We start from the raw sequence: 27481 nt of genomic DNA, 5'->3' as shown, positions 1-27481 counted from the left end.
AGATTTTGTTGTTGTTGTTTATAATGAGTCACCTAAGCTACAGCACTTAATTGCTTGCCAATGAATTCTGTGTATAAAGGGTTTGCATAAAAAGTATATATATATATATATAGGCTATATTGGATTTCTGTTAGTTTATTGCTTAATTGCTCTATCGTCACATTTCTAGAAGAAATTGTTCATGTGTACCGAAGTAAACAGAATGAATAAATGAATTTACTATCCAGGATGTTTCCTTTTTTTTTTCTTTTTTAAATCTTATTCATTTACTAAGACCTTAATTCACTTCATATTCGAAGTTGACTTGGCTCTGAGACAGATAACTTCATTACTGGTAATGATGTTGGCAACATAATCGAGACAAACAAAAGTTGAAGTAGACAGGGGATAGAAATTCAAGTTTTAGAGCATCCCGTCTCTCCCTTTTTTGTTTTGAAGCAAGCTCACTCAGGCGAGGAGACAATGGTACCTAATATCCACAGGGATGTTCCTGTACTTTTACAAAGTCTCTCCACTTCGCAGGTATAACCGCATCACATTTTAAACACAGGAAGCCGATTTAATGATGGATGCTGTGAGTAGGACCTTTGAGTCTGACTTGAGAAGCAGAAACATACACAAGTGGGCAGCTCGAGGATCTCTGTGAGCGTCTGGGAAGAAAGACATTCTGGAGGCTGAGCCCGGATGAGGGAGGCGGGGGAGGTGTTTAGGCTTTACATCTCTGCTGACACCAGGAGAACAGAGCAAGCTCCAGAGCCGCTAACCCCGGGAACAGCTTTCAGGGCATCATCCCCGCGAAGGACACGCTGTACGTCGCTGTACGTCGGCTTGCTGAGTTCAGAGTCGAGGGTGACTTGGGTTCAGGATGTGACACGTTAGGCCGCGCACTCACACAGTTTTTAGCAGTCACCCCTTCCATCATCCCGTCTATCACCATCATCTCTGTTTTGTGAACATTACTCAGAGTTGACGTGGTGCACTTTGGAATCGTGTCAATGCGGGCCAACGTCTCATCACAGCCTTTCAGGGCACTTCATACACAACTGGCTTTCTATTAATTACAAACAATTATCCCAAACTTGATTTAAAAAACACGCACGCACACACACATTGACACTAGACGGTCACACCTCCATACAACATTTAAACTTTCTACACACAGTGTCTTCATACAACCAGTCTGGGCCACAGGGTGACACATCAGTCACAGGGGAGGATGAGAAACATGTGCACAGTTGTGTCAGTGAAGAAAAAAAAAACGCTATAAAGTCCGAGACTGATTTGTGGGACTTCCCTTTGACTGGGGCTTTCTGGGCCGGTAATTTACTCCTTTTTTTAAATCCTGCAGCAGGGATTCAAATTCTTAAACCTTTCCCCTTCGCTGAACTTGTAAATGTTTGTAAATCACAGGTTAGAAAAGCCATAACAAGAGGAACAACACTTCTGTTTTAGTGCTGCATCTGCGCAGCTCATTACGGCTGCAATTGCTGTAGGAACTCATATATCTCCTCTCCTCGATGGGAGCAGAGATCGTGGAACGGTGCATTCAAGTCACCGGAGGAGACTTTTAACAAGCAGATGCACGATGTTGCGAGTTGAGCATGCACGCACACGCACACGCACACGCACACTCACACAGGTACAGCCGTCCCACTTCATTAGCCCGAGCAACTCCAAGCTCATTAAGCATCCTCACTGTTCCCCATCTCGTCGCCATGACAACCACAGACACCCCGCATCATCACCATCTCTATGGAGATAAAGGGATAGCAAACAAAGCCACTTGATGCGACTTGCAGGTATCAGGGGTGAGAAGAGGAGATTTCACAAGAGGGACAGAGGCCTCTGAAAGAGAGATGACAAGCAGGGGTAAGTGTTGTTGAGAGACGAGTGGAGAGGAGGATGAGAATGATGGGGTCCCATGAGCGCTGGAGTCGAGGAGCGGGGTGCTGCCTTCTGCTGCTTTCTATTTATAATCCTGCAGTCAAGTATATTTCCAACAGTGTGTGTGTGTGTGTGTGTGTGTGTGTGTGTGTGTGTGTGTGTCTTTGCAGCATCACACCCAGACAAACTCCAAGGAAGCACTCCTGCTGCCATGACAACCCCCGCCCTGTGATATGGACCCAGACAATGCCACCTGAGACAACTGGCGCCATGGCGACAAGCTCACCCCCCCATCACTTTTTTTTTTTTTATTATTATTAATTTATCACGGTAGCATTTCACAGAAACTCATGATCTTCAGGGTAGTATCAAGACAACAAAAAAACAACAACACAAACTTGGTCTTGCTCTTATACAAGCCTGCCATTGATGAATAAAGTGTTTTAGAAAGTTATCTCAAAATAATAAGGCTATAACACAGAGTTTGCACACACACACACACACACACACACACACACACCTTCTAGCCATCAAGCAGCTATTAATTTCACTTGTTGCTCATTTGCCGCCCCTCCCCTCTCATCACAACAATCCCCCCCCCCCCTCCTCCAGCGATCTCTTCCTTCCTATTTAATCCCCTCCTCCTCGCCTGCGCCCCCTCCCCTCACTCGTTTCCATGGCAATGCCGTCTGCATTGCACCAAGAGCCCCGCTCATAAGCCTTTCCCCTCTCTCTCTCTCTCTCTCTCTCTCCCTCTCCATGTGTGCGTCTGTCTTCGCTCTCATTGTCCTCTCCACGAGTTTCACGTCTTAATCAGCCAACCCTCCTCTCCTTTATTGCCGCTCTCCATCTCCAGGTCTTTCACTTTGCTTGACATCTTTTTTTCCATCCTCGATTCCCTCCTCCTCCTCTTCATATACTCCAAATGCACTGGTTTCTTTTCTCGTGCCTCAACAAATCAACCTCACTCTCATTCCTTCCACTGATAGTTGGCCTGTGTCCATCTTTATCACACACCTCCTATCTATCTCTTCTCCTGGTCCATCACCATTTAAATTATTCAGTGGATTTTCTCCTCTGCCTCTGCTGAAATAACTTTGTTGTATAGTGTTAACCTAAAACACACCAACACACACACGCACAATGGGAGAAGTAATTAGAGGTAGCCTGACATACTGTATGAACCGTTTGAGCAGCTAAAATAGCAGCATTACATAAGCTGTTGTTGTTCACTGTGCTACAGGAGAAGGGTTCTTCTTATAGCATCTCTTGTCGGCTTCACTGTGATGAGTAATACTTTGTCCCTTAAGACACACTCCTGAAACTCGCTTGAAAAAAATAAAAAAAAATAGTGCCGCCCCTGGGAGCAATCTGCACACTCAAAACTTTCTTTCGAAAAAGAACCAAGATGTTCATTGGAGATACTTACGCAAACCACATGTTTGATAATCATGACGGAGCGAGACCCAGCAACACGGAGGAAGATTAGGATGTGAGACAGAGAGCGAAGTGGCGGGGATGGAAAGAATTAATAGCTTCAGCGGAGAGAATTAATAGCAGAGAGGGAAATAAAGACAGGTGGGATTACCAAAAAACGCCAACAACGCAGAAAAGAGCCGCACACAGTGACTACACGCACACACGGACACAAAATACAGCTTCTGTGTATGTGTGTGTGCTCAGTAGATCATTAAAGCCGCTCTGACATTTGGAGAGAACTCTGATGAAGCCTTTCTCATTATGCGCGGTTATACAGAATGCTGTTTTTAGACTCCCCGGCTGTGCCGACATGCCCATTGGATGCACCGGTGACGGCAAACGATCCGCCATGCATGGCAACAGTAACCAGGCATGGGTGTCGGAGATGAAAGATCTGTTGTGGTGTCTTCACAGCCGGACCCCTGCTAAATTTGGACAAAAGGAGGAATCAAGGTAGAAGCTTAACTGAGACAAGGGATTAAGTGTGTGAATCTGTGATTCAGAGCACCAACCATGCATCATACAGTTATGTAACTTACAGCGGGTGATTCAGTGGTTAATATAGTCTACATACACAAATACACACAGACATGCATGTACCCATAAAAAGACTTGCTAGGATTTTCAATTCAATGCAAGAAGTACAAAGTAACACAACAGAAGATAAAAAGGCCCTCAACAATTCTCAGTTATTATTATGAGTGACGGCATTCTACTTTCACACACTGCTTTGACCGAGGTTAGAGCAGGTTTGGTTATTTTTAAACCGGTTAAGTCTCTTTTCAAAAAGTTCTGCAATTATTGAAATTTCTTCTGCAAGTCCTCTGGTTATCTCGCAATAACTCTTTGCTAGTTGTACAATGTTAATAAGCCTGAGAGATGCTGGTACGCAGATTTTAATACTGGCTGTACAGGCTGTCTCCAGTCTTCAGGCAGAGCTATTCTGATACTGGTCAGAGTGCATAGTTTCTTAAATGTCAAGCAGTCTGAGATCAACAGTAAGAGAAGAACTATTTATAATAATGAAACTAAAAGTTTTAGTGAGTAGAGCACAAAACCTTCAGTTTGGATAACAAACATTTTGTGTGTGCGTGTGTGTGTGCGTTTGTGTGTGTGTGTGTGTGTGTGTGTGTGTGTGTGTGTGTGTGTGTGTGTTGCTTCCTATAACAATTTTCAACATAAATCAACAATTTATGAGACTCTGTCAGCAGTCCACTTTTCAAAGACAGGTACTTTACTCTAACAGAGCATGCAAAAACAAAGAAATGTGGTGGAAAGTTAAATGTAGCCGGGAATGTTACTGTCTTTAATTAGAATGCATGGGATTACAACAACACTAATCTCTCTGTGTGTGTGTGGGGGGGGGGGGGGGGGGGGGGCAGGTATTACTCATATTGTGGGGACCTTCCTTAAAGGGACAAAAAAGGAACTATAACGTAAATCATTACCTTTAAGTTGAAGACAACAAAGTTGGAGTGAGGTTAAATTAAGTTTAAGTTTAGAGTAAGGGTTTAGGCAAGTGTTATTAATGGTTGAGGTTAATGCAAGTAACAAGAAGTCAATGAGACACACCTAAATGGCAAATGTTATATGGACTATATTTATATAGCGCTTCTCCAGTGTGGGCAACCAGTCAAAGCACTTTACACCAGAAGCCACATCCATTTAACTATGAGGATTTAAGGTTGGAGCAAGGGGCTAGATAATGCATCATATAAATGAGTGTCCTCACAAAGACAGAATGACTAATGTATGTTCTATCAGTGTGTGCAAAGATTCCATGAACTGCTCCGTTATGAGGCAGGGAGTGGTCAGTTTGAAGCGATTAGCCTTTCCCAGTATGATGCTGCGTAGGAAATGATTTCTTAGCATCCATAAGCTTCGGGTAGAGCAGGATGTCTGTTAGGGAGTTAATCTGCCACACGGGTTCTGTCTAGATACAATTAATTACAATGAGGAAAAGAATAATCTAATTACGATGTAATTTCCTCTCGATTGCTCAACTCTGCAGCTGATGGCCAAATGATGTGAGATGGCCCAACGACACAACCGGCAGATGAGAGGAGCAGAGGACATCAGTTGGCTCGGAACTAACAAATCTTTATAATTTCACTAAACTGTAAATTAAGCAGTGAAGATAATTTTCCACTGACAGAACCAGTGAGATGAGAAGAACAGCACAATATCTGGTACAAGATCTCGTCATTACATTACGAAACTGACAGTGGGACGAAATATTTCTATTTCCTTCTGATCTCATTTAACAGTTAATATAATAAGTTCAACAATTCAAGTTTGTGATAAGGAAATTACGCCCCTCGTCAAGAAGAAAAATCCCCGGACAAGTAGACAAACACTGAGCAGAAAGGAAATGATCTTAAGATGTGTGCCCTCTGATTTGAAATAGTATTAGCGGTAATATCAACACTAAACCAAATAGAAACTAAAGGCTAATTTACACTCAACGTTAGCGACTTACAATAAGTGACTCAACCATGAGGGTTAAAAAAAGCAAAACTACAAAGTGCTACATGTAAGTGAAATAAAATATTTTGTTTTTTAACCAAGGTGCAGTCGGAAGAGATGTGTCTTCAGTCTGCAGCTGATGATGTGCAGACTTTATGCTGTCCTGATTTGAATGGGGAGCTTGCTCCACCATTTAGAAGCCAGGACAGCAAACAGCGAGGGAGTAGCAAGCCGATTAGCCGATGCAGAGCGGAGTGGACTGGCTAGGGTGTAAGGTTTGACCATGTCCTGGATGTAGACTGGACCGGATCAGTTCACAGAAAGGTACGTAAGTAGCAGGCTTCTGTACATTCTGTGTAAGTGTGTGTTTACAGCACTCTTTGTCGAGAGTAGTGGTAATGACACCTTAATAACAGGTCGACACGGACATTTATACACATACACAATGCTGTGAGTCACCTCACACACTTCTGAGCTCAATGACACGCTGCAATTTACTGCCTGTTTAACTCGTGCTGAGGTGCCGACAAGTGCTCTTACTCATTTTCAAGCATGAGCACATATTCTGGTAATTTAATGGAGCAGGTCGACCACATATGAGTTATATTACACCACTGCTGGTGAAAACCCTGATGTGCTGCATGCTACAAAAGCTCAGATAGAGTTTTTCCTTACTCTTGTTGAGGGTTAAGGACAGAGGATGTCCCAGCTTGTAAAGCCCTGTGAGACAAATTGTGATTTGCTCATATGGGCTATACAAATAAAATTTGATTGATCGATTGGTTTGATTGATTAGGGCAGTGTTTAACAACTGGATATAAGGCCTTTGCTCTACTTGATGTACATACATACTTTCCACAAAAGAGGCACAAAGAAAGATTGATTGAATGGTTCTCCAGTCTGCCTGGCTAAGAATAGAGCAGCAGCGAGCATGGAGAAGTCAGTGGGCGAGATTGAGAAAACATGATAGACGCTCTGAGTGAAAGGGAGAGTAAAAGAAATGGAGATGAAGGGAGGGGAAGACGCAGAGGGGAAATTAAGATGTCAGTGGGCTGGGGACACACACAAAGAGCGAGTGAGGGAGTGTGGCTAGGGAAGAGATAAGACAGAGAGAGGAGGAGAAAGTGATCGCAGATCGGCTGAGCTGGTGTTCGGTGGCCTCTAAAAGCACCAAGGGGGGAAGGCTCTTCGACAAATGAGTATTGTTTCAGTTTATATGTGTCAGGAGAGCCAGGGACTCGAGAAGAAAATGAGTCGAAGGAGCAGGAGGTGAGTCTGGGGAGACAACAGAGCAGCAGGCTCACCTGTAATAGCAAAAGACACAAGGAGGATTTCATGAGTTGTCATAGCAAATATAGCTTTCATGTGTAATCATCCTGCCAGGTAGGTATTATTATGAAAGGCCACTTTAACTGTTGACATATGATTTTTATCCACTGCTGCTCATTTTGTCCACAAGCTTTTTTTCCCTGAGCTGTCTCGATGTGCACGATTTTCTCTCCGGGACGTGGAGTTTTCCCTCGAAGGATCCGATCGCCGTAAGCTTTCCAAAACACCACTGCCAACATTCCTAAAGTGTGTTTCCTAGCTGTGACTCAGAAACGCTGCAAGAAGTAGGGCACGAGTGAGTCACCTCGAAAACACCCGTGAGCACTAAAATGCCAGGTCTGCTCTGAGGTCCACTTTCACACAGTCTGTAACGCATGAAGAGGCAGTGGACGGAAACATTGTTGTTGAGTTTCTCACTGCGAGTATAAAGCATGATAGTATAAATTAACAGTTTGAAAATCGTGGGCTTATCTGGAGAATTGGGTATGGGTCGGTGCGGTGGCCTGTGTCTGGAGTTGATAAGGCAGCAATTTTTACATATTGTGAGACAGAAACAGACACTCAGAAAATGTTATCTGTATCTGCCCTCTGCATCACATCAGCCTGTCCTGCAGAGCTCTCTCCATGCGGGGGAGAACATTTTTTTTTTTTTAGGTACTGTACACTGTTTATCAGGCAAACGGATTAAACAGGGTAAACATTGGCCTGTCAGCAGCCAAAGATACCCAGAATCAACACTGCTCTTTGGTATCCGTAGTCATACTGATAGTAGCTTCACTGAAATATACTCTACTGAACAAGAAAAGAACTGAAATACCAGAATACGGATGTGATGGAATGTATTTACACTGTGCTTTACCAGTATTACTGACCCCTCAAAAGTCCCATTCACACTATCATACAGTCCTTCTTCTCTCAGAACTTTCTCTATCACACACCGTTCATTCCCCGTCACCACAGCTCCTTCAGGGTTCAGTATCTTGCCAAGAGACGCCGTGAAAAGCAGTAAAGGAGGTGCCGGGATCGAACTTATGCTAAGTGGACGACCCTCTCTACGGCTAAGAACAAGGTGTAAATGACCTTGTCTCGAGTTGAATATGAGTGTCAGAGCTTCCAGACACTTGGATGACACCACATAAGCAGTATGGAGGCATGTTATGTTTTTTCTCCTGAAGTCACTATTTACTAAGTTTCCTCAAGTGAATTTTCAACTTTAAGTGAACTATTCCTTTATCAGTCTGATCAAGGACAGGAGAGAAACTGAAATCCGCATTTTCACTCACTCAGTTACACTGTTAATGTTGACTGTTTATCAGTCTGACTTAATAAAGGAGACATAATCTCAGAGACACGATTTGGTATGAGACAGTCTGTTAACCATGAAAACCCTGCCATGACCTGCAAGTAGCACTTATGTAACAGATTACGAGCGCAACGTGACCCAATGCAGTTCATCATCATGTTCATAACTGTTTAACATTGTAATCAAAGTAAAGACTAGAGTATAAATTATAAGCACAGATAGACATGGTTATTGTAAGAAGGTGCAAATTTCCTCTACAGAAAAAAAAAAAACCTCAAATATTTTCAGAATTTGCTCATTTTGGCACAACAACAGAATAAAACCAAATTCATAGCGCAGTATTGGAGTGGTTAAAGCTTCTTATAGCAATTCAATCTGCAACCTGGTTGATTTTATTGAAAGAAGGAGGGATGGAAAATGGGTTTCTCCAACATTACTCACAACACTGAGAGCCCCCTTCACGTATCTGCACTCCGGGGCAGGAGCTCAAGTTACCGTCGGCCAATTCAGAATAATTTGTCTGACAATAGTAGAGCAGAAAGATGTGGCTGCTATCGATTCTCAGAACAAAGCTGGAATCAATTTCACAAGCAAACTGGCCCTCTTCTTTGTGTCAGGCATTCTTCCCTCTCCGGATCTGGTTCTTCTCTCGTGTCTCTGGTGTGCTTCCAGCGGTATCTACACAGAACCACTTTAGCACCACAGACATAAACAGGCAGAAGGAAGATTTAAATAAAGAGTGTGTCGAGGAATTGAAAACACCGAGGTGGCGAAAAGAAGAGGACGGGTGTTGAGTGGGTTGAGGGAGCTAAATGGAGCAGAACAGAGTGAGGTGATTGAGTGTGAATGTGCGCCAGCCGAACACACACAACGAGAATATCTTGTATATTTATATCGCCTCTATACACATATATATAAAATCACACAAAAGAAAAACAAAACAGACAACGCCTGGTCCCCTTTAATCCAACTCTCCTGGTGCACTGTATTTCATCAACGCCGTCCCTCCGTGCACACTGACAGTGTTTCGGGAGCTGCTCTGCTATGGCTCTGTCTTCACGGATAAACCTGCTCAGGAGATAAGACCATGTTCAGCCGTGGAGTGACTCACCCATTAAACCTCTGGGAAACCGCTTGCTCGTGTGTGTGTGTGTGTGTGTGTGTGTGTGTGTGTGTGTGTGTGTGTGTGTGCTTTCTCCTCACCGATACTAATAATAGCAGGTAATAAATAGAACACAGACAAAGCCAAAATGCCATCCCCAACACTCGCCTGTTACAAAACCAAAAATAATGAGACAATGGCAGTGGGCGTCAGGGCTATGAATGGAACCGCATGGGGGAAAAGTGAGATGAATTATGTTAGAAAATCATATATTGGGTCTATAGGAATGAATGGAAATAGCCTTCATCAAAGAGAAGGGTCTAAAAATGGAAGAACACCTTATATAACAACCAGTTTTGTTAAAGTGCTGCACATCGACATCGAGGGAAATAACTTAAAAATCCTTATTCTCTAGGGTTTGTAGTAGTCATTATATAAAGTATCAGAGCTACAGATGTCACAATATGTGATACAAAATAGGTAATCATAAATAAATCTTAAAGTTATGAGTTCATAAATGTACAGATTTTTTGGGAAAAGACCAGCGGCCATAATTAAATGGCATTAACACTCTCCGAGGTATCAGCTGTTGTCTGAAAATGTTGACAAGTCATGTCCTTGTTCTGTTTTAGGCAAAGAATCAGTCACTCACATTTACTTAAAATTAAAAATATCCCGCAATTAGCGTCAAGACATTGTCCAGAGTTTACAATTCAGATATGAAGTACGCAGCTGGAGATTGTCCAAGTCAGACAATGTTCAGAACCATGAGGAAATCTCCTGAGCTTTCAGGTTATAGGTGGGAAGAGCATGTCAAAGACAGGACATTGACACTGTGTCTATCACCCTAAGCCATAAAATATCATTGTCTCTCCAAGCTGACATCTTCCCCTGCGTCTTCTACACATATGGCACCTCTTTTCATCCTGCATCTATTCACAACCAGCCCCTCTGGGAAATATCAGGAAAATGTCCCGAAGTTCATAGCACGCCAGAAAGCAGCTTAGGTGAAGTAAGGCTCACTCAAGCTTTTATTAAACAACACACGTAGATAATTGAGTAAGCACTAGTTTGTCTTCATACCATCTACGTCACAAATATCGTGAATCCTTGGGTGTTCATCGCACCAAGCTGTGAGCTAATTGACCCTAATGGGGATTCATGTAAAAAAGCAAGAGCACTGGACAGAAACCAGGTTATGAGCCTCATGAGGAGCCTTAGATGAAAAAGGTTTTCATGTGGGGAGAAATTATGTTATTTTGATCACAACAAACTATTCTTGCTTGGACACGTCAACAAAAACATGACCTTGCTTGCTCAAGAGCTCACCGGGACAGATTCTACGGATAGTTGTAAATTGACAAGATCTAATTCACAAAGGGGAGCATGGCTAGAACAGACTCCTGACACAATAACAACACTATAAACACATTTCCTCCAAATAGCGCTTTAATGCAGAGATGGAGACATGTCCTCCCATCGTCTCCGCTCACTTTATCTTTTTTTTTGTTTTACATCTTTCAGTCTCCATCAGTCACCTCAGAGCTCATTCACTTTCTATTACTCTCCAATCATTCACATTTGTTCTTGCCCTTCAATTTCATAATTAGGGGTAGAAAAGACTTGAATTTAAAAATAAAGGACTATTTTAAGTTTGTCCTTCCGTCCAGCCATTCATTATCTATTTCAAATATCCTTTAAAGGTGTGGGGGGGGGGAAATCCAAGATGCCATTGGGATATTATCTTAAAAGTAGTAAAAAAGATCCAATCTTTGTTTATCAATGATTCTTTTTTTATATCCATTCCTTTATCATCCTGTTGCATCCAAATTACCCCCCCTCTCTCACACATTCCCTGCTCTCTGGGGACCAATCCAACCTGTGCTTTGCTGGTCATTAGGTGACCAGCCGAGTGAAGCACGGGAGCCGGCACCTGAGCTGACCCCTCCCCATCAGCCAATCAATGCATGTGTCACTCGGAACAAGGAGGACTGATGGCCGACCAGATTGGGCCATTAAGGAAGGAACATAGAGAGGACCCTAATCGAACCTGACCGAGCGGGGGGGATTGTTTTATCATCACTCTGCTCGTCTTTCTGGGTGTGACCTTCTCTTCCTCAGTGTCTAAGCCTGGGTCACCTGTGTACATATGTGCTACCATTTGTTTGCCTCTAGCTGGTGTGCATTATGAGGTGGGTAAAACAACAGATTTGGGTGTCCTCATTTGGTTTTGTCTTTTGCTTGTCTCCAGAAACCGAGGAACCAAACATTACTTGAATAACGGCCAATCGCTAGTAATCTAGATGCTGGATGGATTTTTGTTAGGCCCGAACGATATGGATTTTAGAGCCGATACCAATATAAGGTGGTAATATATATCAAAAACAATATATCAGCTGATATATTGCATCGGAAAATATATTCTAATTGATTTATAAATATATACATATATATATATATATATTTAACCATAAACTTTATTTGAAACTACAGAATGGCACTCAGTAGAGCCCAACAGTTCCCTTACAAATCCACATCTACATTCACTAGATTCAGTTTTTTATTTGGATCTGCTCTAAACTGCACACCATCATGAAATTAGTCCCTTAAACATGTCCAATTATTTTCATCAAGCTCAATAATTTACTCTCTGATAAATCAACAGAAATGTAAAATAAAAACACCCTCACAATGTTAAAGTGAAAAAAGATTCCTAGATCTACAGTGAATCAGATCCACACAAATTTCTTCTCCGACCCATACTGCATCCTTCCAACAAGCTGGTAATCTGTCCAGTAGTTTTTGCGAGATCCTGCAGACCAACGCAGATGAAAACATAACCTCCTTGGCAGAGGTAATGACTATAAGAACCAAATATATAGAGTCTAAATAAAGAAAAAGGATACTATACTTCTTTTCCAAAATAGAGTATATGATGTGTGTGTGAAAGGCTTGTTTCACTATCAGCGGTCACCGATAAATTGGTCAGGCTCTAAATTGTAGGTAAAAGAAGTGTGTGCAGTTTAAATCAATTGAGATACTGACTGTCTGGGTCTACCTCACACTCTCTTGTTTAGGGAGGCACTGATCCAACTTGTTCAGATACTCATGATATCTGCCAATAGTGAGACTTGGAGCAGATTTAATATCTGTAAATCTTCCTCGCTGGTCAAATGCTTGCTGATGCTGCAGTAGCTGTCCACAGTCCTTCAGACTCTGTTTCAAACTTTGTGATATATGTAAGTAAAAATGCTGCATCTGTGCTTTGCAGCAGTAGCTTAACACGTCAAAATGAGCTCAAAGTATTAAATGAAGGGAGCAGAACTAATAAATATGAGAGGGTCAGTACCAAGCACGCTCTGCTGTGTTTAATACTCAAGCTCAGTTTGTCAGAAGGAGGTTTGCATCATGAAAACTAAGGAAGCTATCATGGTGGAGGAGCAGAGGTGAAACTGCTCTATAGTGAGGAGAGATGCAGTGTAGATGGAGGAACAAGGAGTGGTGCATGATTCGGCGATTTTGTTCCAAGCGCGATGTGTTCCTCTGACAGCTGAGAACATCTAAATTTAGACACACCCCTCGTCTCCCCTTCTTCTTCTTCTCCTCCTCAGTGCCTCCCAGCTTCCTCATCCACCCTTTCCCCTCCATTGTGCTCTCCTCATCACCACAAACACAGAGACATGAAAGCCCCGTGGTGAAAATAGATCGACAGCTCAGCTCAGCCTGCGTCAGACAAGTGTCAGCTGTGCCTGAGTGCGCCAGGCTTTGTGCGTGTGTATGTGTGTGTGTGTGTGTGTGTGTGTGTGTGTGTGTGTGTGTGTGTGTGTGTGTGTGTGTGTGTGTGTGTGTGTGTGTGTGTGTGTGTGTAGTGAAGCAACAGCTATCTCAAACTGGTGGATGGCAAAAACAGGTAATGATACAGGATAATTATTAAGGATTTGGGACAGCTTATTTATTTTTCCTTTTTGGAATATTCAACTTGATTCAAATAATTTCAGATTCATTTCTTGATTGATTTATATCAGGTCACAGTCCAAAAACTAAAGAAATTCTGTTTAATATAATATAAATCAACAAAAAGTAAATATTGTTATTTTAAACTTTGGAAGATTTTTGGAAGATAAAAAGAGTAACACGCTCTATTATATTCATACTATAAACATTAAAATACGTATTTGAAAAATGCATCATTCATTTCAATTCTGCTCAATATTGAAATATATCCTCCTAATCAGAATAAAACGAATAAACCCATCTTTCATTTCAGTGCTCTTTAGCTAACACTTCTTTAAATACACATTCTACAGTTCCACAACTCAACTTAATTGAATACTGAGTTAATGTCATAAAACTCCGTCAGCCGTTCCTACATGGCAGCAGTCTTGAATTAAAAAAACATAAAAAAACGGGACCCAGCTCCCTGCGCAAAATCAACGCATCTTGTTAAAGGTTTTCACAGAATTAATAATCACCTGTAACAGTACGACCGCAAAGGGAGCAGGCGAGCGGGAAGACGTTTGCGGTGCTCGTACGGAGTGGTCGAGAGGATGTTGAGAGACGAACGACGAGTTTGTTAAGATATTTAAGTGCATTGAAATAAGTCACACCCCCTGCCCCTCAGCCTTTACCAAGCCTTTGTGGCTGTCCTGTTTCTCCCTCTGTAGCACTGAGGTGTTTTTGGTTTGCCGCTGAGGTGCAGAGTGAGAAGCCCATTCTGTTGTAGCTGCAGTGTCTGTAATTATACCCCACAGATGACATCTTGGAACTGAGTGACCCTATCGTTGACATACAGCTCCAACGCACACTGGCTGCTGCTGCTGCTGCTGCCACTGTAACAATCCCACTTTAGGGCTCAACACAGAATGATGAATACAGCAGTGTAGCAACCTCTTGAAAAAGAGATAGAGCCACAGAGAGCTTGTTGAATACAGGTGTTATAACTGTGAGAGCACACCAGCAAAAAACCCTTTGGTGGAGTGGATAATGCTAATGTTATTATTCATACACTAAAATAATCACTCCTCTGTTTCTGTATCTGTATCAAGAATCAACAGCAGCAGGAAAGTATTTTATAGTTTTAAAAGGTGTATTTTTGGATTAAAATGTGATTTGCAACTTGAAATCTAAAACCATTAAAAACCCTTAGATGATTGGACAAAAGCGAGTTAAAAAAGTCACCATGGACTACACAGGGTGTGAGACAGAAGTAATAAAGAGAGAAGAGAAGATCAATTTCAGAGTTGACATCCAACCAAAAAAAAGGAAAGAAAAGTAAATAAAATATTAATATATGGACCTGTTCAGGTCAGGATTGTGATCATAGGTCAGTAGTACGGAGCCAGTTGGATAATGCAGACTCGATTTACAAAGTACTTCCTGTGTCATGGCAAATCAGTAGGTGGCGCTATGACACTGAGGAAATATTGACACGTAAGGCTGTTCAGGCTTGGACTCTGATCATGAGACAGCAGTTTGGGGGTGATAGGACTATGCACACTGGAGTTATGACAACATCGTGTCCTCTGGCGAAGGATGAACCTTCTCCGCATCTCAATGTTTACACGGTTTGAGGAAATGTCACAAATCTGACCATGGTCCAATGACTTGACTGAGCTATTTTGGGCTGTATATTGTAAAGCAGCCAGGAGCAGTTCATCAATGTCACTTCCTGTAGCCAGCAGGTGGCGCTTAGATTGTAAGTCATGATTTCTGTGTAGATGTCATCAGGTCGCGACTCTTGTCTTACATGTCTAGTTTGGACTCGATTGGACCAAATATGCCTGAGATACAGAAGCTCGTGTTTAGATGGCGTGTAATCAAACTTTGACGCCACGCCACGATCTCACTGTGTGACGAAAAATCGATCTTTGAGTCAATTTTTATCTCCATCTTGATCAAGACTTGATAGAAACTTCTTGACACCAAATTTGTCCGAGGTTTAACCTACATAACAAACTTTGCTGCTTGAAGAGGTTTCGTAATTTATGTAGCGTTAAAACATTCACTTTTTACAAGTAGCTCAGTGTGAACATCATCGGTACGGAAACGATCGACCTCGGCTACAGGACACACATTCCCTGGGGGAATCCAGGTACACTGACCCTGGCTCAGTGACTCAGGTGAGGAGATGTGGTCACTAATAATAATAATCCTTACAATTTCAATAGGGCCTCCCACAGTCGGTGCTCGGGCTCTAATAAATTAAAGTGGGAACATTTCAGAGTTGAAATACAACTGATAAAAAAAGAAAAGAGGGAAAGTATATTCCAGAGTCAACGTCAAGCAAAGCCTTTTCAAACTGTTATCTGACCTTGCTGGTGGAGCTGCTGCGTGCTCTTGCTCCACTGCGACAACCCCACGATGGCCACCATCTTGGCGCCCAGACTGGAGCGCCGCTTCTTGTTACCGGCCAAAGACGTGGTGTCAGGGCCTCCGCTGCCGGGACTCTTCTCCAGGTTGTACATGGCCCCCGAGATGCTAGAGGAGCGCACCACGTTCCGGGCCGCTGCGCTCAGCCCGCCGAGGCCGCTCATCCCGCCAGGGCTGGGCACCTCCACGGAGCTGCTGAGCATCATGGTCCCGCTGTAGGACTGGAGGGCCTGATGTGCTGGGAGGAGGTCGGGACAGACAGTTAGACCGGGGGCTGGGGAGAGAGGACGAGAGAGAAAAGACGGTACAGGTGAGGGTGGGAGAACAGACTGGACAAGCCACATAAAAAACATCTTGATGAAACACTGTATAATATCTTACAGCTGCAGCAACAGCTTCCCAGGGCTGAGGGACAATGAGTTTTTAATTAAATCCCCTCACTTATTGCCGAGGCAGCAGAAACGACTTCCTACACCACGAGAAGACAAATACCAAGTGAAAAGCCCGGACAAGTCTTTCTGATCCCCAATAGTTTTGCAAAGTGAGTAAACAAAGAATATAAAGGTCAGCAGGCGAGGACAGTGCAGATGGCAGCAGGGTGTTCAAGTGAGTTAAGAATAACATCTCACAAACACACACACACACACACACACACACAAATGTCAGCGCTGGCATGCTGTTGAGGGGTGACCCTGTCAGCTGGTCTTTGTCTCGTGTGTTTTTTTTTATTCTTATGCTGTGTCTGACCTTAACACTGACAGATGAGAAACTCTACAGCTCTAATCATCACTAGGACGGTTGAATCCCAGGAGAATACAGGCGTGTGGGTTTGTGTGCACCCACCCGACCTTTATAAACTTTGTTATCCGTAACGGACAGACACAGAGGAGGCCTCTGAAGACATGACAGTGTTATGATGAGCCAGCAAGCACAACAGAGTAAGATTGAGGTGAAAGGGATCCTTTGGCATAAATGTTATTGAAATAATCCTAGTAATTGTTTCACTATGTGTTTCATTTAAATTGTTTGAATTGTTCTTTGCTTTACCCTCTAATGGGGCCTTTATATTTTAATACTTTATATATACATCGGAAACAGGCCACTCTATAGAGGCCGCCATGTTTTTTTACAGTACTCCAGACTGGACAACTAAACACCTTTTGAGTTTTTATGACAATTGAAGGCTGCCACAGTTTCCATTCATGTTTGGAAGGGCAGTGCAAGGTGAGGGGTATTCAGCTGCAAAATGCAACTTCCCCACTAGATGTCACTAAATGCAACCGACTTAATCTTTAAGAAAAGTGATCTCAATGAAGCTTATTATTACTACGATAAATATCACCATTATTATTATCATCTCTTTCTTCATCACCTATCCCTCTTTTCCCCTTCTGTTATCATTTTCACAATCTCACAGAAAGTACAGTCAATGCACTAATTTGTTGCACATACAATTACAAACACAGAAAACAGCGCGGGTTGGGTCTGGACATTATCTGGACTTTGTCTTTGAAATATGAACAATCTCTAGAACACTCAGGCGAGGGGCGACATCTGGGCAGATCATGCGGGAGGCAGGACATAATGTACTAATTTCACTGCCGGAATCACGTTTTTGTTTACGGCACATCAACACCGGCGTCTGCCCTCATCGCCACATGCGCGACGCTTCGAGCCAGATGCTAATGCTACTCGTGCTCCCAGGGATAATTCGAACATGCTGATGCTTAAACACCACCAGTTTTACATTAAATCCAGAGATCCCATTGAACGATGCACACGTGTATTTCGCTGCTGAAACACTCAGTGCCGAGGATGCAAATCATAAATAATACAAGTACAGTGAAGTTGCCCTTAATACGTCTTTGAAGAGCCAAATGTAAGTGTGCTGTGCTTCAGACGTCTCAGTGAATCACCATCACTGCGCTGCTTTGTCACACCCCCACCGCCATGTTTATGCTTACTGTACAAAAACCCTTTCCCCAACAGCAATTTGTGAAGCAAGTGCTACTGAGGACTTATGAAGTCAGGCAGCAAAGGGTACATCTTGGCCTTTTGTAATGAAAGTTGTAATAATTAGCTGAGGAGGAAGGGGGGGGGGGGGGGGCGTCATGCTTTGTACAGAGGTGCTGCAGTGACATTTGTTTAGAGGCGAGAAGGGAAAGACAGGAGGAGAAACGGGGATATTCAGGCTTGAATCATAAATTCAGGTGAACCAATGTGTCCTTATCTCCTTCCTCAGTCGTATTCCACTTCCTTGCTCTCTCCTCCCTCTCTTTTCTCTTCCAGCCCGTGTGCACTCACTCTCCAGCGCTCTAGGGGGGCCTCTGTGCTTTGAACACACAGCGAGAAGAGCGGCAGCAAAAAGGAGGACGGGGGGGCAGAAAGACGGGAGACATTCAGAATAAAATGACGGCTTTCACAGAGGCGTGAGGACAGAGAAGAACGAGGGAGCGGTGAGGACAGAGCGAAGGAGGAGTGACATGGGAGGAGAAAATGCTTCATAATGAATGGACGCAGAAAAACACTGGAGGAAGCTGCGGCCCGATCTGTGAGGAATAATGGAGTGAACGAAGAAGGAGAACATGACAGTGCTAACGACTGGGACATGCATCCAAAAATGAAGTCAAATTGGCTTCATTGTCCCCTGGTGGATGGCTGGAGTATAGGTCATAATTCTCCTCAGGTTAGCGGAAGGCACATAGACCCAAACATAAGAAGTCAAAGTACACGTCAAACACAAATATCTCAAAGATGGTGTCTGTCAATTTTCACTCTGATGTTCATGAGCTAATTTCAGGTAAATTTGTTTTAATTAGTTTTTTAATGCTATAAATAACAAGGGAAAACAACATTATTGACAGCTGAGATTGACTCGTGATTGGTCGAGCACTTGCATTGATGGGATCATGCTACCGGGCTCCGTGCCGCAATCGCTACCGTCTGTGCAGACTCAGGCTCCCAATGCCCAAGATGGTGGCAGTCGTATACAGGATATCTTGGCTTAATTTCTGGATAGTGGGAGGAAGTGAAGAGGTGTCGTCCCTCCTTGTTTACAGTCTATTGAAATTCCTCTGTCCTGATCACAGAGTTTCTCCAAGTGTGTTGTTTTCTGTATAGCGTGTGACCAAGTCTGACGTCTCCTATGCATGAGCAATGGTCCTTCTGAATGATATCTCTGATGGCCCCTCAGCCAAGTATGACTGTCCACACTCGTAAACTGATGCAGAGTTGCACAGGAGAGGAAAAAATGATCTTCCCTTTTCAGTCACTCCCATAAAGATATGGCTGAGCGATCCATTAACGGCCCCCTCTTTAAAGCTGCTCTCTACAGACAGGCCACACCGCCACTGCTCGTCTTTTAATTTACCTACAGTTTAGCTGTTAAGTAAAGAAGGAAGGAAACACTGTGGGTCTTGGCAAAACAACATACACCCATAATACATCATTTATAAATCTGATCATAAACAGTGACGTCTCCTGTTCTTGTTTTATCTTCCTATTCATTGCTTTTACCCACTTCTAATCTGTCTTTGTCTATTGATTACACTCATTCTTTCTAATTTATTATTTTTAGCGTTTGTTGTTGGCTGAGTCTATTTGGATGCGTGCTTGCCAACAGCTTTGGTCTGGTGCCAAATTTCCCATGTGGGACGGCAGAGAGGGAACTGAGCTGAGTCATAAATAAACAAATAAATAAAAATATATGTCAGCAGTATTGTGTCTGCCATTTGTCATCTGTCAAACGTCATCAGCTATTTAAAAGAATCAGCCTTTTATCTTATTGAACGAGATTTCTAGGCATGACACATGACAATATCATTTGTATTAAATTACAAACAAACAAACGATGAGACGAAGGTTCTCATCTTCAAACTCTGCCTTTTGTTATTGTATTGATTGAAGGACCCCTAGCAACCAAAGTTACATATTGTACATTTAAGGAGCTGATATTTTTCTAACAGGCCAAGGTGTGCTTCTGTCATTTTCTCAGGTAATTTGCATCAAAATCTAAACTACAGGATGCAGCACATGCAATATATCCTACATGTTAACAATTGTCTTGAAAATGATCAATAAAGTCTGAAAAACTTGATTATTTACATACATCTAGGATATTTAAATATCCTAAATGTATGTAAGTTTTTACACTGCAAAAATTTGTGATAAACAATCCTACTGGCAGTGTGCAAGGACAGACAGGAGCTGTAATGCACTTCCTGCTGAGGCTACCATGGAAACTTGCATGTTACGACATTGTGTGTGTCTGCCCAGCGCCTGCTGTCATTGTGTAAGGGTGGTGTTGCTGTGTGTATGTGCATGTGTGTGCATGTGTGTGTATCTGATACATCCCTCTGATCATAAGGGGGGCTCTGAAGGCGAGAAAACAGACTGTCGGTTTTGCCACTACGCCGCAAACACAGAGGACTGTGAGAATGCCAGGCTGTGGGATGACTGAGAGCCAAATGGATCACACACACGAAATCCCACACACTGAAACCCGCTGTAGTGCAAACACACATATGCCGCACTGACTGTATGTGCCAGAGTGTGGCAGAAGAAAGAGACATAATATTGAATGACGGAGAGAGCGCTGACACCATCTTGGCTGATGGACTTGAATCAACATCCACATCATATGTAAAAACACTCCTACATAGATTTTTCAATTTCAATGCCACGTTGAACGAGAGAGTCCAGTGGATCAGACACAAACTGACCAGATGCACTCAAAGCACCATTAAATATCCACAAACTTCCTATTTCACGCTTCCGAGAGCAATAATACGGTCGGCGATCACGTAAACAAATCTGAATCATATGCTAATAGCTGTGAAATGAACAGAAAGTGGAGTTGACGAGGGGCCTTCGCTTTGTCTCACCCATCGGCCAAATTACCTTTCTATCCAATAAAATCTTTAATGAGGTGTGTCGTTGAGTCACTCCTTCGACATCACCGTGAGACAGCGGACATAAATCCGATCCGTTACACCATGTTTTAACACAAACTGCTGCTGAATCATGCTGAATGAGCCTTGGCAGGGAAGCAGAGGTTTATACTTTCTCCATCAGATCTACAAATACGGGTCACATTAGCCCCTGTCTGGATGTTTAAAGATGCAATATGGTATCAAATTGCTCATTTAACCACCTTATACCTTCAGAGACATCAGTGAGTCAGTGCAGTGTTCACAGATTGTATATAAATATGGACAACAAGGCTTCACTTCCTCCCACTATCCAGAAATAAAGCCAAAATATCCCAGATACCGATGCTACCATCTTGCTCCGATTATGTCATTGGGAGCCAGATTCTGCACAGCAGCAATTTGGGCAATGGAGCCGTGTTAGTGAGGCACCACCGATACACATGCTAAACCCATCGCAAGTCAGTCTCAGCTGTCAATCATGTAATATGGTATATATTTCCTTCAAAATTCCCTTAAAGCAGGCAGAATTTATGACATATACTGCAGCCAGCCACCAAGGGGCAATCAAGATACTTTGGCTTCGTTTTTAGGAGAATGTCATATCATCCATTTGTATACATCGTCTATGGAAGTGGCTAGTCTGTGTTACATGTAAGAATGGACAAGTAGTGTAGCCCAGGAGGCATGAAACAACGTCCGATGGCCATGACAGAGGAGTGATGTAAGAGAAGCAAAAAAGGGTTAATATTTGTGTTGCTTTTAACAACTGTTAAAATGTAGCAAATACTATGAGGACATTAATAACATTCGTTAACCTAGTACAAAAAAGGAGTCATGTTCCATTTAAAACTTAAATCTTATTTTCATCGTTTTTTTGTGGTTGATTTTCGCAGTTATAAAAGTGTGGAACTCATCATAAACTGTGCTACATTTTTATCAACCTCAGATGGGCCAATAAAATATTATGGTGGTTTATATAAACCACCTTATTTGAGGGTCAAACCAAAAATGCTTCCACCGGTAATGCATTGACCTACTTACTTTCTTATGAAAACTTTACAAGTATGATTCGCGGAAACTGAGCTTGACAGCTTAGACTGTAAAATGATGGATGCTTACTACTCGCAATTGGAAAATAAGTTTGGTTACCATGAGGGCTTGTTTTTGTGAATGCTCATGTTTCTTCCAATATTGGATCTGCAATTTCTAGATCTCAGTAATTACCTTTGTGAGTAGCCTGTAGTGTACAATCATGTACATGAAACCTGAGATGTGCTAAACTAGAATTATTCAGGCTCTCTTCAAATTATACTATATGAGCTGAGGAAGTTTGACCCTCCACTCCTTTGTGTTCATAGGACGTGAGTTCATGAACCAGACATGCAGGAATCACAAAGTCTTTTGGGAAGTCGGCGGTTACGTGTTTGCAGGAATAACAACTGCATGAAAATATCTTTCTAAATACGGGCATGAAACCACACACACAAACACAGATAACCATCAAATCACCAGAGTATCATTTAAAATGTTCATTCACTCAATCCCCTGCTCCCCCCCCCCCTCTATTCAACACTAATCCATCCACAGCTGAGCTCGCAACAGAGTGTTTTCATCTCAGCAGTGAATCAAATACCATATCCAGGCTTGAAGCCAACAGCCTTTTGGAGAAGTGAGACCTGATCTCATATCACTTATCGTCCCTCAGCAGTCTCTGAGTTTTGCTGCACAACACCGTGGGAAATCTGCTGTGAAAATGAGACGCATCATGTCACTGCGTTATCTTCCTTTTCTCCCCGCAGGCACACGCAGACCAAACAAACTCCTGTTTAACTGTTTTATTATTTTCCTCACATGTAAAAAGATGAGTGTGGGACAGGGGGGGGGAGTTCAATTCTTGCCTGAATCATCTCTCAACACGTCTGTCCAGCCACTGAACACATACTCGTTCTGCCCTCTTCTCCTTTTCATCGCCATCAAAAGAGTGGATGGTGAAGTTACCCCGTCAGCAGCAGGGGGATTGGAGAGCGCCAGCAGAAAATAGCAAAATAAAAAGCCAGAGTGGCTGGGCTGGAAGGAAAGTGGGTTAAGAGGGGTGTGATGGATGAGACTGCAAGCTTTCCTGACTCATGGCCTGCTTTCTCTGGTGACTAATGTGGTCACAGTGACTTCTCCCTCGCTACCCCTCAACCGCCCCCACACGTCTTCATCCCACCTGTGATGCTGGTGGCCGGCCTGGAGCAGCGAACCACACAGGATCTCACCCCGCTTAACATGCCTGCAACGCCACGTCCCAGCTCGGGGAGTGATCTGCTAAGAGGGGGATGCTACAGCAGGCCTATAGGGACACAGCCGGGGTCAACCAGCACACGCCTTCCTCTCTTATTTACCCCTTAACCTCTGGAAGGGATGTGTGCATTGGATCATAGTCAGATCCTGTGGGAGGACAACATAAGAGTTGCATATCTATCTCGCTGCCAGCTAATGTTTTTAGGACGTCTATCATAGGCTTTTATACGTGACCTCATGTTGGGATGCTGGCGTGTTTAGGTTTTTGGCTGATCTGACACACTGATACATATAGTGTTTAATTATAGCTAGCCTGAATGTGTAAAATTATATTATATTTTTAGATTTGAAATGCAATTATGCTGTCTAAATTAAAAAATTCAAATAACTTACTGAGTCATATTTGTTATGGAATGACTTATTGTGCAGTCCATTAGGGGAGGAACATGAAACAGACCTGTTATGCCTTTACCTCAATATAGCTGCAGATAGTTTAATATATAGAGATAGTGTCTCCCAATTGTTGTCAGATCTCTTTGCTTTACATATTATTATAAGTATTAATATCATCATATTATTATGATCTGCATGGATACCTTCTTGGTCTGATTGTAGTTTAAATGTTTGATAGTTAGACATGTCAACAGCAGTTTCGGATTTCCTTCACCTGAATAAGGTCATACACGAGAATCTAATCAAATTGAGACGTGACGTATTTCAAACTCAGTCATATTATATAGGCATATATGTCACTATAGTTTTTGATAATTATCTTACATTGTTCTGTTTGTGAATTTATTTTATTTTGCTTTTGTTGATTAATGATTATTTTCTCTTGTAGAGCATTTTGTAACTTGCAAAATAAATGCAATGTTTTGCTCAAGTGGGATGAAATGTTGACAAAATTAAGGTCAATAGTCGGATTTTTATTGTCCATGTTTAAAGGTTCAGTGTGAAGAATTTAGTGACATCTAGAGGTGAAGTTGCATGTTGCAGTTGAGTATCCCTCACCTCACCCTCCCCTTCCAAACATGAAAGACAACCTGTGGTAGCCTTCAAGGTGTTTAGTTTGCCCAGTATGGGCTACTGTAAAAAACATGGTGGCCTCCGTAGCAAGGACCCGCTCCAGATATGAATATAAAGTACTTAAAAATAAAAGGGCCCATTCTAGGGTCAAGAAAATATAGAATTTAGATGATTAAACACTAGTAAAAACATCACTAGGATTGTTTTATATTCAATTTCGGCAAATAGATCCCTTTCACCTAAATCTTACAGACTGGACTTTTAATTTTACATTTCATAAATGACACACAATTCGATTATTATTTTCAGTGAGCCCAAGATCATTAGAACAACTACAAACACATTGTGTTTCAAACTACTCATGTTGGAAACCATAACAGACTTTTGTCTCCATGAAATGTGTTAAGTGAGCACATTGGTAACCAACGTGCACATGATGGAGGTTACCTTTGCTCCTGCAGCAGCCTCAAACACATATCAGGTGTGGAGTGGCATTGATTTTAGTTTAAGGACTGTTGTGTTGCTTGGATAATGCCAACCTCTGGCATTTAACCAGACGATAACCTGACACTGACAAACCAAACTATATATACAAGTCCACGTGCATGTGAATGTGTCTGGATGTGATTGTGAAAAATTATCTTGTAAATAACTTTTGTGTCTCATTAGCAAATCCAGCATAAAGTAGGAAGTGAGGTGCAACCCCGACACAGCCATCCTTTGTAAACCCATCACATACCAGCTGGCCAGTGAATTGTGCGTTTCAAATAGTTGTCCACAAGTGCCAACATTGCCCCTTGATTTTTTTTCATTTCATTTTCATTTCAAAGAAGAACCAGGAGCAGCTACAGATCTGAAGTGTGGTCAGATGTATCATTGCTTGTGTGTGTGTGTGTCTGTTTGTGTGTGTTTGTGTGTGTGTGTGTGTCTGTGCACTAGACTTTGCCTTTGCCCTTTTCAGCTACCAGCTTTGTGTAGCGTGTGTGCATGTGTGTCTGCGCGTGAGCAGATGCTCTTTGATGAAAGATGATACAGTGCATAACGGCCAGGCTGGCCTTTTGAGTATCCAGCTTATCTGATACTATCTGACGCATCTCTGACTCTACAACTCAGACTCAAACACACACAAGCATGCATGCATGCACACCCACTAACGCACAGGCATTTCAACCTGGTGGATATTTCAGAAAATCAGGAATCTGTCTGGCCCCTGAACTGTGGTACCACACACCTCAAAGCGGTATGTCGGCCACACCCTGCAAAACGTAGAGCTAAACATGAATACTTCATAAACACCCTTGTGAGCTGTGTTGCGGCGGTTTGAGGATGTAAAATTCTATGATCAGTCAGTATTTTTTTCTCCATCTTCTCTGCTGGTATAGAAATGCAGATTCTGTGGAAAATGGCTTCTGTGTATAAATACGGGACTGATAAGTGCAAATGGAGACCCAGAAACGCGGCTTTCCGGACCACAGCGTTGAGTCTATTTCCAGCTTTAACCGTCTCAATTCTGTCTCAGTGGATTATTCAGGGGATCAAGTGTGACTCAGGCGAGGATTTCAAGAGTTAAGCACGTGGATGATTATTCCCTTTCTTCTTAAACACAGGGCCAAAGAGGGTCCACTGCTTCATTTTACCTCACACCCTGACCTAACAATTGAACAGAGCTTTAAGATTGTCCGATTTCCTTAGAGAGATTCAGAGAAAACACACAAACCCATTAACACAGTAGCTCTGGAGCCGTGTGGCTGGTTTGTGTCCCTCACAGCCCAGGTGGGGAGCACAGTTTGAACCGCACACCCGTGAGTCGTTGTGTTTGTGTGTCTGTGTGCCTACATACATGCGTGTGCAGCCGTGGGATAGAATCTCACACCTCAGCGTGCACTTGGCCTGACCTGAGCCCTGGCAGAAGACAGAATATTACGAAATATGCTTATTCTCTGTACCCCACAGTCCCCCCCCCAGCTGTCACAAAAACAAACAGAAGCTGGGTGGCAGCTCAGCACAGACTTGTCCTGGGGCCCTTTTTTGTATACCATTGGCCCCTAATAGGCCTCCAACAGTGTCAACACAGTTCAAATACAGCAAAACCTACAATTTGGGCAAGTAAATGAAGAGAATAAGATACAGACATGTGCTGAGAAGAAAGACAAAAGCATCAGAGACAAATAACCGTTCACACTCACAACTAAGGACAATATAGAGTCTCAAAAAAATGAAATCACCCCGATGTGCGTACAGAAAGACCCTGGCTGAACTGGGTTTCGAACCAGATACCTTCTTGCCGTGAGAGGACACTGCTGACCACCGCACAACAAACGCAGTAACACAATAAAAACACAATGCAACTCTTTTTAGTTAAAACTCGGTTTGGTTACTTTGAGCTAACAGTTCAAAATACCAAAGGTCTTAATGAATAATTCAATAAATAAATTCAATCAGGCATTGGGGAGTTTGAAACATTGTGTTTAGATGAGTATTTATGTCAAATTACAATCCATCCTTACAGCATGAATGCATATTAGCTGGTGCACATCATGTCAAACCACCACATCAGTGCCTTTAAACAGCTCATGGGTGAAAACATAAACCTGGAAGCTGCAGGATGTTGGAGTATGTGAGAGCGAAGCAAGTCTTTCCAGCTGATCGTAATGATCTCATGTGCTCAGCACCTTTGAGCTCGGCCCCGTGCGTTGTCACAATAAAAGACACGTTCACACGACTGCACCCAGGTTGAACCATGCACGCTCCCCGCTGTTTTCACCGATCACCTGCTCTGCTGCTGGTTGCATGATTCGTGGGCGGGAGCATCAATCCACATCCTTCATGCATCGCCCTGTGCAGAAATGGAAGCATTTCGAGCCCCTGGAGTAAAAGGAGAGATCTTTGCACTCACCTCTTGCAGCTAGGACCGGCGAGGTGAAGGTGCGGGGTGTCGGAAGTTGTCAAATAACTGTTATTGTGTGTCGTCTCTGTGTGAATGTCATCGTTCGGCTTGAATAGTCGCGATGCTGGTGTGTGCGTGTGTGTGTGTGCGCGCGCGGTGTCCGACTGCTCCTCGGCTCGGTGCTGCTGCTTCTGACACTGCACGCGCTTCTTTGGAGACAGGGAGGAAGGGAGGGGGGAGGAGAGATGCGCGTATGAGGGGGTTTTCAGCCGGTGTGGCAAACAGCGATATCGTGTGGCCATGTGAGGCAAGCACAGAATGCGTGCGTAAATCCTGTGGAGCTCATCTCCTCTTTGTGTCTGGGAAAGACGGAGGGATGAGGGTGCATGAGGGAGGGAAGTCGGCCACTTGCTCATGCA

General features: G+C 42.9%; 1 protein-coding gene across 2 annotated transcripts in view; it reads right to left on the bottom strand.

The window, feature by feature from the left end:
* Positions 1 to 27221, bottom strand: part of rims3 (regulating synaptic membrane exocytosis 3) — a 35856-nt gene extending 8635 nt beyond the window's left edge. For both annotated transcript variants that reach the window (XM_062410170.1, XM_062410171.1), the window contains exons 1-2: positions 27072 to 27221; positions 15874 to 16206 (exon numbers count right to left, since the gene is read on the bottom strand). In XM_062410170.1, coding sequence (XP_062266154.1) covers positions 15874 to 16138 — 265 coding nt within the window. In that variant the 5' untranslated portion in view covers positions 16139 to 16206; positions 27072 to 27221. The remainder of the gene's footprint in view (positions 1 to 15873; positions 16207 to 27071) is intronic.
* Positions 27222 to 27481: the final 260 nt, after the last annotated feature.

This window comes from Platichthys flesus, chromosome 17 (genome assembly GCF_949316205.1).
Source record: "Platichthys flesus chromosome 17, fPlaFle2.1, whole genome shotgun sequence".
NCBI lineage: Eukaryota > Metazoa > Chordata > Actinopteri > Pleuronectiformes > Pleuronectidae > Platichthys > Platichthys flesus.
This window is presented reverse-complemented; position numbering and strand designations above follow the sequence as displayed.